This window comes from Hypomesus transpacificus, chromosome 11 (assembly GCF_021917145.1).
Source record: "Hypomesus transpacificus isolate Combined female chromosome 11, fHypTra1, whole genome shotgun sequence".
Taxonomy (NCBI): domain Eukaryota; kingdom Metazoa; phylum Chordata; class Actinopteri; order Osmeriformes; family Osmeridae; genus Hypomesus; species Hypomesus transpacificus.
The window spans coordinates 14,494,265-14,512,581 of record NC_061070.1 but is presented as its reverse complement, the minus strand read 5'-3'; the positions used below and the strand labels follow the sequence as shown (position 1 = coordinate 14,512,581).

The 18,317-nt window shown below is 44.3% G+C and overlaps 2 protein-coding genes across 2 annotated transcripts; one reads left to right on the top strand and one right to left on the bottom strand.

The window, feature by feature from the left end:
* The first annotated feature begins 358 nt into the window (after positions 1 to 358).
* Positions 359 to 7,329, top strand: tacr2 (tachykinin receptor 2). Its single transcript, XM_047028672.1, has 6 exons — positions 359 to 987; positions 2,068 to 2,262; positions 2,744 to 2,894; positions 3,024 to 3,220; positions 3,371 to 3,861; positions 5,525 to 7,329. The coding sequence occupies exons 1-5, from the start codon at positions 593 to 595 to the stop codon at positions 3,567 to 3,569; spliced, it is 1,137 nt and encodes a 378-aa protein (XP_046884628.1). The 5' UTR covers positions 359 to 592; the 3' UTR covers positions 3,570 to 3,861; positions 5,525 to 7,329.
* hk1 (hexokinase 1) lies at positions 7,285 to 17,882 on the bottom strand. The gene is made up of 18 exons (XM_047028670.1): positions 17,551 to 17,882; positions 15,125 to 15,287; positions 12,901 to 13,049; positions 12,608 to 12,727; positions 12,413 to 12,508; positions 12,117 to 12,216; positions 11,814 to 11,997; positions 11,524 to 11,679; positions 11,140 to 11,373; positions 10,557 to 10,861; positions 9,838 to 9,986; positions 9,526 to 9,645; positions 9,282 to 9,377; positions 9,098 to 9,197; positions 8,626 to 8,809; positions 8,348 to 8,503; positions 7,992 to 8,225; positions 7,285 to 7,876 (listed from the first exon to the last, which is right to left on the bottom strand). The coding sequence occupies exons 1-18, from the start codon at positions 17,611 to 17,613 to the stop codon at positions 7,729 to 7,731; spliced, it is 2,757 nt and encodes a 918-aa protein (XP_046884626.1). The 5' UTR covers positions 17,614 to 17,882; the 3' UTR covers positions 7,285 to 7,728.
* Between the last annotated feature and the right edge of the window lie 435 nt (positions 17,883 to 18,317).

Below are 18,317 nucleotides of genomic sequence, written 5' to 3'. Positions count from 1 at the left end.
ATGTTTCAACATGCAAAGTTCAACTTTAAGCTCCACGGTGTTGTTAAGTCTTCAGTAATTTAATGCAATAGACCTATTAGTAGACCTAATACTATGTTTGTTGATAACTGTAAGGAGATTCTCTTTCCCATACTATTACTGAACCTTAGCATTGGTGGTTTTAAGGATTTTGTTTTGTCTAAGTAGTACGTGGTTGCACTAGGCTTTTCAAAGGCTGAAGTAAGAACTGGAAGTAAGAACACTTATGCACTCGGCTAATACATTCAATTTATAAGTGCAAGGGCTTCGGTCATCCATTTGGTAGTCCATGTGATGGGGACACACAAATACCGCCAAACACACACACGTCCCTAGTTTACGGACAAAGTTAGAAGCGCGCAGCTCTCATAGTTGTGCGAATGGAGCTGAGGTGGAAGCTCCGTTTTACGCACGCGCCACTGGAGTGCACTTACCGTTACCGTAAGCCGTTATGAACATTCCATGAGAGCTGGCGTCCTGAACCAAACGGATGGTGTATGTCAATGCCTAAAAAATGCTACAGAATTTTTTTCATTGGTGTATTTTATAAATATTTTTGCGGAGTGACAAAGACATGGATACAACTTCGCAACCGCATTTTGCAACCACATTTTCTTTAGAAGATGATGGTAACGAGACGACCATCAATCTATTTGAACAACCAGACTGGCAAGTGGCTCTCTGGGCCATTGCATATTCGTTAATAGTCATTGTGTCCGTTACGGGAAATGTCACCGTTATTTGGATTATTTTGGCACACAAGAGAATGAGGACAGTAACCAACTATTTCATAGTAAATCTCGCTTTTTCGGATGTATCTATGGCTATATTCAACACCGTTTTCAACTTCGTTTATGCATTACACAACGACTGGTATTTTGGGTTAGGGTATTGCAAGTTTCAGAACTTCTTTCCTATTACAGCAATGTTTTCGAGTATATATTCTATGGCAGCTATTGCCGTTGACAGGTAAGCGCATTTTGCATGGTTGAAATGTATAATGGTTATTTATGTATTAGGACATTATGGAACTGACTAAACAGATTATTCACTTAATTGACATGCTCACATTATGTCATTGTGCTGCAATGAGATAAAGCCTTGGTTATACATTAATTGCATGTAAGCATGGCAAACGCATTTACCTTTAAAGGTCTGGCAAATCTATTTATATTGCAGTCATTGCTCCATGTCAGCTAAGGGAGTAATCAATATCGTTTTCAACCAGTTTTATTTATTGGCACAATTTCCACACTCTGCAATATCTTGCGTCTTTATATGATGCCATAACTTTACGCATTATCACATTTTAGTCTCCCTGTTTCCCTGGTGGGAGCGCTCTCAGACTAAGTGCTTGGAAAAAAGCGGCCAGTCCCTAACAATAAATGTTTTATTAATCGATGATGAAGATACCTTGATTATGTTTAATAGCATCTGACATATCTCATTCAAAATCACAATAAAAACGATTACAAGAATCTACAATGAAGTTTTAATTTGGAAACATTGACCTGCTCCTTGTGAGATTGAGTTTATGAAAGGGTTTAGTAGGCTAACCATACAGTTATATTATCATTATCTTGCTTGTCCCCTCCAATGTCCTCTTGTGCTCACTCTTGGTCACCAGAAGATAAGAATATCTCAGTAATCAGTCCACTCGAACTGAACAGCAATCGTTCTCAGAATCCTGAACACAGTGCTCAATACAAAAACTGTACTTTCAATACATTAAAAGGATTAAGTCACACACGCGTGCTGTATCATTTCCTATCAGTCCATTCTGCTCAAATGTATAATCTGGTACACTCAGCATACAGTTGTAAATGATTTACTCAATTAAAAGTTAATGGCAATCATCTTGTATTGTGTGGGTTTCCCGCACACACAGCTTTGACTGTTGTTTCCGGCACTTTTTTTGGTTTAGAGTACCTTACACGTGTCTTTTGTTGGAGAATGAGTAACACCCTTCCATCTCTCTAACCCTCCATGACCCATTTAATCTGACCCCTTTCTTTCATCCTGACCTCTTCTTGCTTCTTCACCCTGTAGATACATGGCCATTATCCATCCCCTGAAGCCTCGCCTCTCTTCCACTTCCACCAAAGTGGTGATTGGTCTGATCTGGGCTGTGGCATTCTCACTGGCGTTTCCCCAGTGCTTCTACTCCATCACCAGGTTCTACTACCCCCGCACTGTCTGTATGGTGGATTGGCCTGATGACTACGGAGGCAAACACCACCTCACGTAAGATATACACACACATACACTCCACCATGGACACATAGACACAAACATGTGCAAAAATAGTGTTTGAAATTACCTGTAGTTCTCGGGGTTTCCCTAAAAATGTCAAAATCCATGTAAGATTCTGAAGATTTGTTTTGCTATCCTCCATATAGATGTTATTTATGTTTGAAATAAAAAAAAATTGAACTTAAATTTAACGCTAAATGATATCAAGCTCTTTGGATTTTTTTCATTATGAAAAACTTCACATTTATGGGATCCCCCCAAACAAAAAAAAACTATGCAAACCTACATAAACATGAACAAACAAATACTGTAGTCAGGAAGGTGCAGGCCCACAAATGAACCCACCGACATAAAGAACTATTAACACACGTAGACAAACGTAACACTTTCTTACTACAGTGAGAATTTGTAGTGATTCGCCTTGCCTGTGTGCTTCTATGTGCATTAACATCATGTATCCCTGTCCACCTAGATACCAGATTGCTGTGATCATCCTGATCTACTTGCTCCCCCTGTTGGTGATGCTGGTGACCTACAGTCTAATAGGTCAGACACTGTGGGGAAGCAAGATCCCTGGAGAAGCATCTGACCACTACCAAAACCAGATCCAGGCTAAACGCAAGGTACACACACCCACACACACACACATGCACAGGTTGTTTGTTCATTCAGTGGCTGCACAGCCACCCCATTATCAGGGATCATTACAATATATTGACATTGTGTTGTGTTGGTGATTTGTTTGTCTTAAGGTTGTAAAGATGATGATGGTGGTGGTGGTGACCTTTGCACTCTGCTGGCTGCCTTACCACCTCTACTTTATCCTGGCCATCTTCAACAAAGATATTTACAAGCAGCAGTATATCCAGCAGGTTTATCTGTCCATTTTCTGGCTAGCTATGAGCTCCACTATGTACAACCCCATCATTTACTGCTGCCTCAACCAGAGGTAGGTGGTCACAGACACGTGCACACAGAGCCAGGGCTGAAAGCATCGGCATACACATCCCCAAACACACATGCATGTACTCCAACACTCCGAGTAAAAGAAAGACAGACATATGTACATTCGACGTTCACCACTGGTGTGTTTTTCCAGGTTCCGTTCAGGCTTCCGCCATGCGTTCAGCTGGTGTCCTTTCGTCACCGTGTCGGAAGAGGACAAGATGGAGCTGCAGCACACGCACACCTTCAGGATGACCATGACACGCAGTTACCGCACTGACACTCCCAGCACTGTTGTCCCCCCCAGCTCTGCAGGGCAAGAGGACAGCCAATACAAACTCATCAAGGCCTGAGGTTAGCAATGGGAACACAGCAGGGCTTAACATTCGGGATGTCCAAATGTTCTCAGTCATCAAAATCCTGACCACTACTTTATTTTTGTTGTCAAATTGTCCAAACATGAATGCTCAAACACAGTCAAGCTGACAAGATGTACTTCACAGAAAGCACTGAACAGTGGTTAATGGAAATCGATAGGTACTGGGGTATGTAGAACAGTCCCTTGGCTCGAGCACCAAGCCTTATTAGCCTTGCAGCTGCAGTCATGTTGTGGTGCTGTTGTGTGTGACTAGGCTTTGTAAAATACAGTGCCCTCCAAAAGTATTGGAACAGTGAGGCCAATTCCTTTATTTTTGCTGTAGACTGAAAACATTTGGGCTTGACATCAAACGATGAATGTGAAACCAGAGATCAACGTTTCAGCTTTTATTTCCAGGTATTTACATCAGGATCTGATGCACAAATTAGAAAATATCACCTTTTTGTTCAAACCCACCCATTTGTCACGTGAGCAAAAGTATTGGAACATATGACTGACAGGTGTGTTTTGTTGCCCAGGTGTGTCCTATTACATACATTATTCAATCAATAAATACCACTGAATGTCTACACTCAGGTTCAGATTGGGTAAGATAGGTTTTGTCTATGCAGACTGTATTCAGAGGTGAAAACAACATGAAAACCGGAGCGCTGTCTTTGGGTGAAAAACAAGCAATTGTGAGTCTTAGAGAAGATGGAAAATCAATCAGAGCCATTGCAGAAACATTGGCCATAGCCAGTACAACCATTTGGAATGTCCTGAAGAAGAAGAAAACTACTGGTGTACTAAGTAACAGACGTCGAACAGGTAGACCAATGAAAACATCAGCAGTTGATGACAGAAACATTGTGAGAGCTGTAAAGAAAGAACCTAAAACAACTGTTAGTGAGATCAGCAACAACCTCCAGATGGCAGGAGTGAAGGTATCACTATCTACTGTTCGCAGAAGACTTCATGAACAAAAGTACAAGGGCTACACCAGAAGATGCAAACCACTCATTAGCAAGAAGAATAGGAAGGCCAGGCTGGAATTTGCCAAAAAGCACAGAGATGAACCTCAAAAATTCTGGGACAAAGTTTTATGGACTGATGAGACAAAGATTAACTTTTACCAAAGTGATGGAAAGGCTAAAGTTTGGAGAAAGAAAGGAACTGCTCATGATCCCAAACACACAAGCTCATCTGTGAAACACGGTGGAGGTAATGTCATGGCTTGGGCTTGCATGGCTTCTTCTAGGACGGGCTCATTAATCTTCATTGAGGATGTAACACATGATGGCAGCAGCAAAATGAACTCGGAAGTCTACAGAAACATTTTGTCTGCCAAGTTAAGGAAAGATGCAACCAAACTGATTGGCAGAGCCTTCATCATGCAGCAAGATAACGACCCAAAACACACTGCCAAAACAACAAAGGAGTTCATCAGGGGCAAGAAATGGAAGGTATTAGACTGGCCAAGTCAATCTCCAGACTTAAACCCTATAGAGCATGCATTTTACCTGCTTAAGAGGAGACTGAAGGGAGGAACCCCACAAAACAAACAACAACTGAAAGAGGCTACAGTGAAAGCCTGGGAAAGCATCAAAAAGGAAGAATGCAAAAGTTTGGTGACGTCAATGGGTCACAGACTTGCTGCAGTTATTGAAAGCAAAGGATTTGCAACTAAATATTAAGTCTTATTCACTTAAATATGTTTTAAGTATATCTGTTCCAATACTTTTGCTCACATGACAAATGGGTGGATTCAAACAAAATGTGATATTTTCTTAGTTGTGCATCAGATCCTGATGTAAATACATGGAAATAAAAGCTGAAACGTTGATCTCTGGTCTCACGTTCATTATTTGATGTCAAGCCCAAATGTTTTCAGTCTACAGCAAAAATAAAGGAATTCGCCTCACTGTTCCAATACTTTTGGAGGGCACTGTATAATGTATGAGCTAGCAGGGCAAACTGTGGTTCAGGTTCCATTAGATCACTGAGATATAGATAGAGTCTGAAAGCTGCTGCACATTCTGAGCTGTTCTACACCACAATAATACAGTTAGCCTCCACTGTGAGTTGAACAGCCTCCCTTTCTACCAAACCTCCAAAGGGAAATTCTCCTGGTTTGTCTCCACTGATAACACATCCGTCTAAAGTGTTAAGATTAAATAAAAAAACGGTTAGGATTGAATTTGTGCTGGGTAACACTTACCTTTATGACCTCTTCACAAAAGCAACAGACATAGGAAAGAGATGACCCTGTTTGAGATGGGGAATTCATAGTTCTGTCAACTAGTGAGTCCCAGCAGCACCTACATGGTAATAGGGAACTTTTGGCTCTTATAGTAATCAGTAAACAGTAAACAGTATGTGTGTTTCTTTGTTGTGTAGGTGTGTGTGTAGGTGTGTGGGGGTTGGGGGGTTTAGGAGGTGGGGTTGGTTGTTGGTTGTTGGCAAAGGGGGGGGGGGTGTTGTCTGACAAGCATTCCTTTAAGTGTCTGAATGGAAATTATAGGAAAACACAGTTCAGGTCTACTAATACAGTGAATTGGCAGGATTGTGCTGTGTTACGAAAAATTGGAACATCTATCTGTGTGCCATAGTAACAATACATGTGCTTAGAAGAATATACACTGTTATTTCTGTTTTGCTACAATACAGGGCATTGCTGTTGTGTAGGTTGTGTACATTAAATATTGCTGTCTTTTCTATATATAGGGCAGTTGTACAGTTCATAACTTTGAAAGTCATTCAAATCAAGTGTTGTTTAATAATATGTTCATACAGAGTAAGATATAGTGTTGTGAAATACTGTGAACCACTGTAGTATAAAAAGCTGGTTATGTGTAAATTGTACTGTACTGGCAAACAACCTTGTCAAGAATAAATTGTTTATGCACAACATTATAAAAAATAATCATTACCACTTAGATGTTAAGAGATGAGGTGGAATTTAATATTACCAGGGTAAAAATGTAGGTGCTCAATGATGAGTAGCAACAGCCACATATTAAGTTTCACATCAAAATAAAATGTATTACATTCCTTGGTATCATTTTTATGGTTCCTGGGCCACGTGTAGTGCACTTTAAAATACTATAAAGTTTACATTTTATGACACCATATAAGGCATGCATTCATCCTGTGACATCATCAACTACAACAGCAGGTTGTAGTTCTCAGTCCTGTAATGGTTCTGGGCTCAGCAAAGCTAACGGATGCTCGATGCATTACACACTCGTGTCTGGTTGGAATTTTAATTTTTGGTTGATAAACACATATAATTGTTATATAACTCTTTGTTTTGCTAGATGCCACTGTGAAACAGTGAAAAGCTTAATAATTTAACATTTGGAATACTCAAGGCGCACTTTTGGGGACAACTTGATTGGTTCCATGTTGCTGTAGAAAGTGCATCCTAACTCCAACTTTAAAGATATAGACTTGCAGGAGTGGTTGAGCCAGTTCTGCAAGACTGCAGAAAGCCTCTTTTTGACATTTAAAGGTGTTTCCATAACTACCCCAGGAGCGATTAAGTACAGAAATTCAACATCATGAAAAAATATACATAGGGACCCCTTGCTGAGAATATATCTCACATTTTGGTGAGATTCAGTGACATATCCAACCTTATGAATATCCTCTAGCTGTCATGATGACAAGACATTGATGTGGTAAAAAAAAGAAGATAAATAACATACTGATTGTGTACGTATTTACCCGGGCAAGGTTTTAGAAGCTTTAATTAACAATATTCCCTTTTTTGCTAATATACATACAGAAAATAGAAGTTTTATGTCTTAAATTCGAAACTAAAACACAGAACCCTCTGTGTCCCTTGTTACAATGCATATTACACACACATACAACCATACATACACACACACACACTTACTAAAATACTAACAAATAAACAAACACCGCAGAAGACCGGCAAGAGCAGCAGAAGAAGCGACAGAAGTTAAAGCTTGATCAGCACAAATACACCCATCCACGTAGGGACACACCCCGAGGTGATAAGTATGTTTTGATCAGAGGCGTCTGGGGTGTGCTCATTGATGGTCAAGAGTCTGGCATGGGGTGAAAATGTGTGACGTGTTTCCACGTGTGCGTGTTTGTGAGTTTGTGTGAGTGTGCGTTCAATGCCTTCAGCTTCGCTGTTCCTGCTGCCTCATGCGACAGCCCACAGCAGTGATCAAGGCAGCTCCCTTCCCGCTCCCATCCTCTGACAACAGGAAGTTCACGTTGCACTGAGGAGCCAGTTCCTTCACCGTCTGGTGCATGATCTTGGAGAAGCTGCAGGTGCACACGAAAAAACACTCTCAATAACTCTCACTTCTCACATCCCTGACATGACATGTTCCATGTGACAGAGGAACTCTCACTTCTGCCTTAATGGACCTCTACTCACTGTGGGTGGAGCTTGTAGAGTGTTCCGTCAACCCCCACTGTGATGTCCATGTTGGCCAGCCCGCGGTTCTCTCGGATCTTGTCGACGACGGCGGCCATTCCGGCTCCGCAGATTTGAGCTGCGCGGTGAGACACGGCGCCACACACCTCCTTGACTATGATACTGTCATCACACGTGCTGTCCAGCCCCAGGTGCTGCAGGATGGACCTGACCTGCAGGAGCGCCAGGCGGTCACTAGGGGGAGACAGATAGCAGATGTTAAACTAAAACCAATGTGCATCTTAATGCATAACTATGAGAAAATAGATAAAAGCAAATCATCACTCATTCAATCAATGTATATATATGTATGATACCTCTCTATCTGAGAAAGAAACTTGGTCTCAAAGATGCCCCTAGTCTTCAGGGTCTCTGATATCTGTCCTCTGAACAGGAAGCCCCGTTTGGTCAGGTCGATCAGGATGTTCCTGACGATCTCCCCCAGGTACATCCCACTGCACATCTTCTCATACCTGACCCGTAGAGAGAGGACATGGAGAGGATTCACCTTTGTTCATGAATCATATTTAACAAACATCAGGTAGATAGGGTGTTAGGAGATGAAGGATAAGGATGTGACGTAGGCCCCTCTCACCTTTGTTTGCTGGGGTTGAGAGAGAGTTCGTCCACTGCCCTGTCATATTCTGTCCTCATGTCATCCAGACAGCCGTTGTCCCCGAACGCGCCCCACTCCATGTTGATACACATCCTCCCCTCGTCGCCCTCCACCGTCTCAATGTTCCTCATCTCTTCCATGTAGCAGGCATTGCTGCCCGTCCCTGAAACACACACGCAACAGAGACGGTTTGAGTGACAACAGCGGGAGCCTTTCAGCTTAGAGGATTGATGGAGGTCTTCTACTTTACTTCTACAAGAGTTTATCAAGTCTAATTGCCAGATCAGATAGCAGATATAGTTGGCTACATTTTACATTTGATTCATTTGACGCTTTCATCCAAATTGACACACAAATAGTGCATGTGGATGGCACGGTATCAGGGATAAGAAGTTCACAGTTTGATGAAGCGGCTTGTATTTACCAAGATGTTGCTAGGATATTTACTGACCTGCAATCAGTCCGACCTCACAGGTGGGCTCCTCGTAAGCACACGTCATCATGGTACCCACTGTGTCATTCACTATGGCCACAACATCCAGGTCAAACTCCTAGAGAAACACACACACATAGATGGATACTTCTTGGTCCATGGAGAGTACCTCAATGTGTTCTGACGGAGCCTCTCCTCTTACCTCTCTCCTCTTGATGCCCTCCCTCAGCAGACCCACCACATCCTCTCCTTCACAGTCTGTTGCCTTGAAACCCTTGGTCCATGTTAACAGGACGCCCTGTGCAAACAAATGAACCAGTTACTGTATGTTGTAATGTGTGAGACACACAAACACACACACACTGCAACAAAATGTCAAGATTCCCTCTTTACCGCATAAGTCACAGGAAATGAAAGGCTATCAGACAGGAAGTGATGGTTCTTACAGCGTCCAAACTGGTCTGCTGGCAGGGGAAGGAGAAGGTGAAGCCCAGAGGAAGACGGGTGTTCTTCATCCCCATGTAGTCCAGGAAGTCAGAAATACACTGAACTATGTGGTCAAATAGCTGCAAGGAAACAATTCACAAAGATTTAAACTAATTATACTGAGGTTGAAGTAACACATTCAATAGCTACTATAAGAATGACTTTAGGTTTAGCAAAATATTCACCATTGGGTGCTTACAGACTTCATGTAGTGTCAAGAAATTAAACATTTCAATATGGATTTGTGTGTTCAGTGTTTAGTGACCTCTCACCTCTTCTCCAGTGCCCTGCATCACCTCCATGGGGATGGCATAGATCTTGTTGTGCATTTCCACTGTCCTCCTCTTTCCACTGCGGATCTTCACCAACAATACCCGGAAGTTGGTGCCACCCAGATCCAACGCCAGGAAGTCCCCATTCTCTATATGACACCATCAGAAACAGAATTAGGGGGGGTTGCAATTGGTGAAGAATGCTGTCAATCACTCTGAGGTAGTCTATATTAATCAATTAAAATAAATGGATGAGCGAGGGAGGGAGGTCCTGTGGTCCTGTGTCCTTAAAAACTCTCTGACCTTAATTAGGGCAAAGTGAGTTAAGCCTGTTGAATGCATAATGTCATGTGCCTCCATGAATAGAGGCCAGGATTACACCACCTCACTGCGGACAGCTAAGAAGCTTTCTCGCAAGAAACTAGGTAAGAACCTGCTCTGCTGGTGGAGGTGATCCTGGCCCTCATCTGCTTTTTGAGACTCAGGTGATACAGCCTCATACAGCCAGGTGTTATGACCAGGCACATCCCTGCACTACAGATAGAGACCTCAGTTGCTATCAGACTACAGACCCACCAAAGCAAATAGGCCAGCTACTCGGTTCATATCTTGCCTGAAGTTGCCAGAGTCTCTCCCAGGCAGAAGATGTCAGCATTGGCTGACTGTGGGCTGAGTTTCGGAGCACAGGTCTACTATTGGTCAGGTACTTAAGTCATTACCTGAGCCATCAGGTGTGCTGCGTACAAAACTGGGTAGCATCTTGACTGTGGCCTTGTCCTGCGTGTTCTTGGCCAGGCCGATATCCATCTCCGTCCTCATCCTCTTCTTCACCTCCAGCAGCTGCTCTGTGGTCAGTTGGAACTCTGACAGCGTCTGGACTATCTGACGAGACTGGTCAGCTAATCGGTAGGCCACTGCTGTTACCATGGCAGCCCCTTTGCTACTGCCGCTTTCAGAGAGCAGGAAACGCACGTCGGTGTCTGGGATCAGTCGGCGGACCGTTTTGTGGAGTCGGCGAGAGTACCTGAAGGGGAGGGGGATTGTGGGTAGGGGTTAGGCCTTAATCATCGCAGCCTCTCAACAACTCACAGAACAGGTCTCATTTAAGTTCTATGTACTCTCACAGAGTTGTAAATACTCAAACTATTGATATTTTCGTGAAACTGGCTTTACCTGTGAGATTGATGTTCATACCGACAAATGACTAAAAGCAAAGCAACACTGAGTCACTTTTGTCTGGTTCTGTATGGGAAATAAGACCCAACCAAGGATCCTCTCCAGAGAGCTCTGGGTACCACTCACTGTGGGTGCATCTTGTACAGGGATCCGTCAATGCCCACAGTGGTGCGAAGACGACCCACACCCCTGTTTTCCTTCAGCCGGGTGAGGATGGCGCCCAGGGTGGCGGCGATCAGGCTGGCGGAGCGGAAGGAGACGATGGCGCAGACGTGCTGGACGGCGATGCAGTCGTCGGAGGATGGCTCCACCCCTAGGCGTGTCAGGATCTCCTTGGCCTTGGTCAAGCCTTCCTTAGTCCTACAGGGACAGAGACGCAGATCAGCTACCGTTAGACATCTCTACACACGTGAAAAATGCACACTCGCCTTATCCAATTGACATTGATCCAATCCACACCAGCTACATATCTAGATCAGACCACTGCAAAGGATGACGGTTGGAACGTACTTTTCGATGGCAGAGACGTGCTTGGTTTCAATCTTGTCCTTGGTGAGCAGCTCTGGGGTTATCCTCCCTTCAAACAGCAGTCCTTCCTTGGCCATCTTCACCAGGATCAGTCTCACCAGCTCCCCCAGGTACATCCCACTCACCATCTTCTCAAACCTCAAACACCACACACACACACAGGCACCGTGTCACTCTTTCCCGTGGTGTTTAGGGATACATATTTCCGTATCACCGCGTACATGTCATGTCACACACTGTATTTACAGTGACCTATGTGCTGAGGAACATACAGTTGTTTTCCAGGGTTGAGGGAGCCCCTGTCGATCTCTCTGTCAAACTCTGTCCTTATGTCCTCCAACATCCCATCATCCCCGAAGGCACCCCACTCTGTGTTGATGCACATCCTGCCCTCATCCCCCTCCACCAGGTCAATGTGCCTCAGCTCCTCCATGTAGCATGCATTGGTGCCCGTACCTGGGCACACACACACATATACACACACACTTGAGTACTGTGTTCACTGTGCCTGCCTAGTTGTTTTCTTATTTGTGTCTTCTATTCTTGGACAGTCTGAGGTTAGGTGCATTTCGTACCGATGATCATCCCAACTTCACAACGCTGGTCGTCGAAGCCACACGTCATCATGGTTCCCACCGTGTCGTTCACCACGGCCATGATGTCTGCATCATAGTCCTAGAACACACACACTGGTCGTCACACCAAAGCTAGGCTATACATGTTCACCATTGCAAATCCAAGACAAAACAAGCTAATGAGCACTGTCATGCCACAAGAAGGAGGTTGTTAAATAATAGAGGGACTAATAGGACCGGCTTTTTCTTTTCAATGACAGTCATTGTCATGGAGAGCAGAAAGAGACGAGCCCTACCCCTCGTTTTTTGATGGCTTTATTCAGCAGCTTGACGACATCCATCCCCTCCACACCATTGGCTTTGAAACGCTTGGTCCAGGACAACAGATATCCCTGTAGACAGACAGACAGAAATTAGTAAATGGAAAGAGGTTGCCAATGCAGTAACACATGTACAGTGAGAATAATCCACAAGTGGGTGAGTTGTTCTACCTCATTCAGTTTGGTCTGTTGACATGGGAACGAGAAGGTGAAGCCAACAGGAAGCTTTTTGTCTTTGATCTTCTGTTTCTCCATGAAATCCCCAAGACACTCTGCTACGTGGTCAAACAGCTTTTGAGTGAAAGGATTCACAACAACCCGTTAGTCTTTGTTTGGATGTGACATTGTAAACTCGGACTCATTAAACACAAAGACGACTGCTGTTTGACCAGTGTTGAGTGTGTGAGTCTGAGTCGGTGTGTGTTTGTGTGTGTGTGTTTGTGTGTTTGAGTGCATGTGTGTACCCGTGTGCCACTGCCATGCATGATGTCTTCAGGCGTGTCGTAGATCTGGCTCTCCATCTGCACCGTCTGCTTCTTTTCATCGGACACCTTCACCCTCAGGATGCGGAAATTGGACCCCCCCAGATCCAGAGCAATGAAGTCTCCCCTCTCTGTCACACACACATAGTACTTCCAATTATTCAACAGTGAAATTATACTGTGAGGCTACACAAATAGGGGCAGAGTCGTAAGAGAGACTTCTGCCCAAAGAGGCGGAATGGTATGGTGTCTGGTCAGACCAACCCGACTATGCTAGCATGTATATCATTCTAAAAGTAAAAATGGTGTTCAATATTGACCAATAGTACAAGGACAACATTAGAGCCTTGGAGCTGCAAACAAACCTAATGAACTCTGCATAGTCCTATTCACAGTCTTGTTTGAATTAGGTTCCCTTTGTTCTGTCAGCTAGGTGTAGTATGTCAGGTGTCAGTTGGAAAACCCTTCTGGCAGCTTCAGTGTAAAAACATTAACTTTTCTGTGAATACATTTTTTTTCTTCCGAGAATGAGGACGCAATTAAAGCCATAATTTAAGTGTGGAACCAGTTATCTTGTTAGACTGAGGAGGTCAATAATATTTAAGTCATCGCCTTCTACCAAATAAATCACATTTATATTTATCTCACACACACTGTCTCTCTCTCTCTCTCTCTCTCTCTCTCTCTCTCTCTCTCTCTCTCTCTCTCTCTCTCTCTCTCTCTCTCTCTCTCTCTCCCTCTTTCTCTCTCTCTCTCTCTCTCTCTCTCTCTCTCTCTCTCTCACACACACACACACACACACACTTTGAGGAATTCCTTAATAGGCCTGACAATGGATTGTGGTTGGTCCAAAGGAGATAAGAATTGCCCATTATCAGGCATAGATTAATCCACACTGTCACAGCTCCTGTGTGCCTTGGCAGCAGTTTGAAAAGTCTCATTACCATGCTGGCTCTATCCGCACCTCTGGGATGTAAATGATTGAATTCTCATTCTTGCAGTTTATCAAGTATGTAAAACACTAAACTTGTGTTTGTAGCATGTTATTTACTGTGATATGGGATTAATGCAACTGTATATTAGGAGCTCCAGGACAGCAGCAGGGCACAGGGGGGTAATTCGGTCTCTCTAAGGGTTGTTTAGGTACAGCTATAAACTCAGCTGGGAAACATATAAACCCAGCCAACTGTTGGCTGGGTTTATATGTTTCTTATGGGTTTATCAGTACCAGTCACTGTGGGTGTGACCAGGAGTGGTTGTATTTCTGTGTGTGGGTGTGGAGGGGGGGGGGCTTGCAGGATTACAAGAGCACTGGCATTGATGCAGGTCTCTTACTGAGGTTCGAAAGACAGAATATAGACTGCGTGAAACACTGACGAAGGCAGAGTAGCTGACATACTGTCTGTAAGGAGCCAACTGGAAAAACTCCATTCATAGAATACACTGTGTGTTCACAGACAGAGCTCAGTTTTTCTGTTTCACATCTCATAAATCCACTGTACTGTTGATTGATGGGCTGCAAGCCAGGTGTGTTAGGGCAGAACTACAGCGGGTGGACTAACATTCCAGAACAGGAAACACCTCCTCCAGGAGAACATGTTAACACAAGCAAAGACAGCAAAGGCCAGAGGAAAGGCTCTGTGCACCCTCATCAGAAATGAACAGAGATTTGGGAGAGTCTTTCTTCATCGTAGGTGGTGACCATAGATATATATAAAGGCTAGATGTCTCGTCTGCGTTGCCGGCCAATACAGTCGAACGTCCGCACACGGCGGCCATCTTGCTACAGTGAACTCGCTCACCCATAACATTGTGTTGGTGCTACATGTACTTTTTAAATAACCATAACTTGCTAAATTTTCAACCGTAGCAAGATGGCCGCCATGTGCGGATGTTCTAGACTCCGCCGTAAGACATGTAGCCTTTTATATATACAGTATCTATGGTGGTGACAGGTCAACTCTTCTGCCACAGTTACAATTAGACAGGTAACACAATATAAAGAGTGGGGGCCTCAAATGACTGTTGATCCTTTGATTGCTGCTGACATACACACATGCTGGCATAATAAAGTACTGACTGCTGAAACTTGATAGACAACGCGTTTCTATGGTAACAGTGCTCGGCCTCAATCTGGATATAAAATATGTCATGAGAACGAGGCAGAGACCATCAGCTGGTGGACCACGGGAGTCCGGGTTCTCACCTGAGCCGTCGGGAATGGACCTGACGAAGGTGGGCAGCATCTTGACGGTGGCTGTGGGGTTGGTGTCACTCCCCAGTCCGTTCTGCAGCTGCCTCTTGAACCGGGCCATGATGTCCAGGAGAGTCTCATCTGAGAACCGCATGGAGTACAGATACTTGTCAATCTGAAACACACACACACACATGCACCTCAGCATCGACAATAGCATGACATACACACAGACATATTACTTATTATTCAAGAGATGATTCGAGATCTTGGTCTTAGTTGTCTACAGCAGTTGGCTGCAGTTTAAGTCATGTTAGACAGCTTAGACAGAGGGCAGGACCATCAGGGTCCACGGGCCCCGTGGCCTTCCAGACTGAAGACTGAGACTGCCCTCTAGAAGACATTGGAAATTTGACCAACAGCCAACAGTACTGTGAGGATGTCCCGTATCGTCTGCAACTTTAACACACATTACTCACCACACATGCAGTAATCCACTATTACTCAACATCTATTTGCTGTTAACATTTACCACAGAGGAATTTAGGAACTTCCTCCTCCATTGGTTACACATCAACCTGACATCCTCTTTGAGTCATATTACACACCATTGGATTAATTTCCTCCAAACACTTGTCTTACTATAACCATGTCTTAGTACACTAAAAGCAATAAAGACAGGCGTAAAGAGTTATTACAGGGATATTGCCCTTCTGTCTTTGTATTGCGTGTGTGTGCACTAGTAGCAGCAGCTACAGAGCTGGGTGCGTCTCTGTCTCTAGCCTTTACGAGAAGAGGCTGCTCGGTGAGGTGAAACATTCATAACGTAATGACTGTTGAATAGAAATAGACACATAGAGCTGACTAGTGGCTGTTTCCCCTGTAAGACCCTCACATATCTTCTACATTATACGTTTTATAAGGTTCTGTAACGTGGTTGCTGGAGTGGAAAGAATCACCAATTGATGTGATGGCGATAACCTGTCCCCCTCTGGTGTAGAAGAAAGGATATATAACATAACTATCATGGAGCAGCTAAGCTAAACCTCGCTGCTAGTTCCTGTCTGTTACACTTCCTGTTTGACTGCACGAGTGTGGCCTATCAGCACGTCCTCAATGCTGATGTCCCTGACTCATGTGTCATTCTAATTAGTGCAAATAGATGAATGCAGGCAGGTGGGCAGGCCGCCATGCAAACACACACACAAACCTTTTCTCTGTACACCTTCTTTTCTGTGTGTGCCACTGAGACTGCATAAAACTCACATGAGGAACGGGGTAAAACCAGTTTTGTGTAAAACCAGTTTCAGAAATCTTTTCAAGGTTACCTCAAATGTCACAAGCCGGTACCGAGTACTAAGCTTTTGTTGGGGAACAAACACTCCAACCATGACAGCATTTGTGACCAGGATACATTACAAAGCCCAGCCGGACGTGATAATTCGACTTTGAGAATTCCTAGTCTCGAAAGCGTAGCTCCTATTTCTGATAGGACAGACGAGGACACACAGTCAGCCAGCTGAAAGGAGGATCACTAACATGTATACCGTGTACATCCATTTTATTTGGCCTGGGTTAACAATTTTTTTAATCTTCTTAAACTCTTTAGTTCATTCTTGATGATCTACAATTGTGTTATAGTACACGGGGAATGTTGTCAGTAAGTAGCTGTCCTTGTACAATTTTCCAAGCATACCGAAGGGCTCTGTCCTGACTGTCAAAGCCAGGCAGAAGAGAGGGTATTGGGGTAGTTTCAACCTCATCTCTGTTTGCATTCCTTCTCCTCTCAACAATGACAGACTGAAATTAAAACAGCAACACAGTCCCTGGAAGCACGCAGGGGGAGAGCGGGTGAGGTACAATGTCATTTAAAGGCTGAAACCTGACTCGCTCAACACATGCTGCTGGCTATGTGTGGTGGGGGGGGGTATATTCTCTGGGCCTTTCTTTGTGTTATGAACACACAACCTAGTTCCACTGAGCCATGGAGATTACAACTCTACCTCGTCCCAGTATTGATGTTCCCGGGCTGTGCTCCCTGTCACGATCACAGTTTCACACACACATCCTGCTCTCAAGGACACTGCAGTGGAGGCAGGACAGACAGGGTAGAAAGGCCAAAGGCTGGGCCAGAGGACCTGAGCTGCCCCACAAAGCTGCTGGTACATCATTTGGTCCTAATATATCCATCGGTTCAAGACATCTACGACTAAGTTATCTCCACGAGTATGTCTATACTTTTAGCTAAGCCTTAACCCGTTATCTGTGGTCACATGGCCAGCGCTTCAAGGCTCAAAGCCGGCCTATTTTTGGGAGCGAGGATGGTAAATAGGCATGAAGGCAGTTAGGCAGGCATATAGCTAGGAAGAAAGGTTCTGTGTTAGTCCCTGGCTCCGGGAGGTTGTTACTCTGGCAGCTCTCACTCTACAACTACTCACCCTTTTGACCTGATCATCCTTCAGCTCAGTAAAATAGTAGGCCAGCAGCTGAGCAGCTATCATCCTGTCCCACCCAGGTGCCACACACAAGTGAAGAACAAGAAAAAGAAAGAACAAAAAAAAGATATACTGATGTTTCTGGTTCTCTCTGTCTTCGATGATGTATGAAAAGCTTCTGGGTTTAATCCAAACAAGAGATGTTGCGAACTCCACGCTTCTGTAGCCTCTCTGTCTGTGTGTGTATGTGTGTTTGTGTGAGGCCAGGAAGTAGGAGAGGCAGTAAGTTGAGTCAGAGAGCGAGAGAGCGAGAGAGAGAGAGAGAGAGAGAGAGAGAGAGAGAGAGAGAGAGAGAGAGAGAGAGAGAGAGAGAGAGAGAGAGAGAGAGAGAGAGAGAGAAAGAGAGAGACGGCAGTAAGAGCGGGGTGGGGTGGAGAAAGGGGGAGTGGTTGGGGGACTGGATGGGGAAATTAATAAGCCCTGCCCTCTTTCCCGGCTCTGATTGGACAGCTTGTCAGGGGCTGGGCTGAGCCCTGCTGTGATAGGCTAGTATCTTAGCGCTGTGGCCTCCCAGGAGAGCTACCCCACTGAGCTCAGGAAGAGAAAGGAGGGAGACTGGGAGGGAGGAAGTGATGTGAAGGAGAGTGAAAGAGGAGTAGTTTAGACAATCCTGTGTGGTGCCTTATTTTACAATAGTTTTGACAGGGAAACACACAGTTTCATCATGTCCCCTGTGAGCAGTGATGACTCTCAGGTTCTTGGAAAGAGGG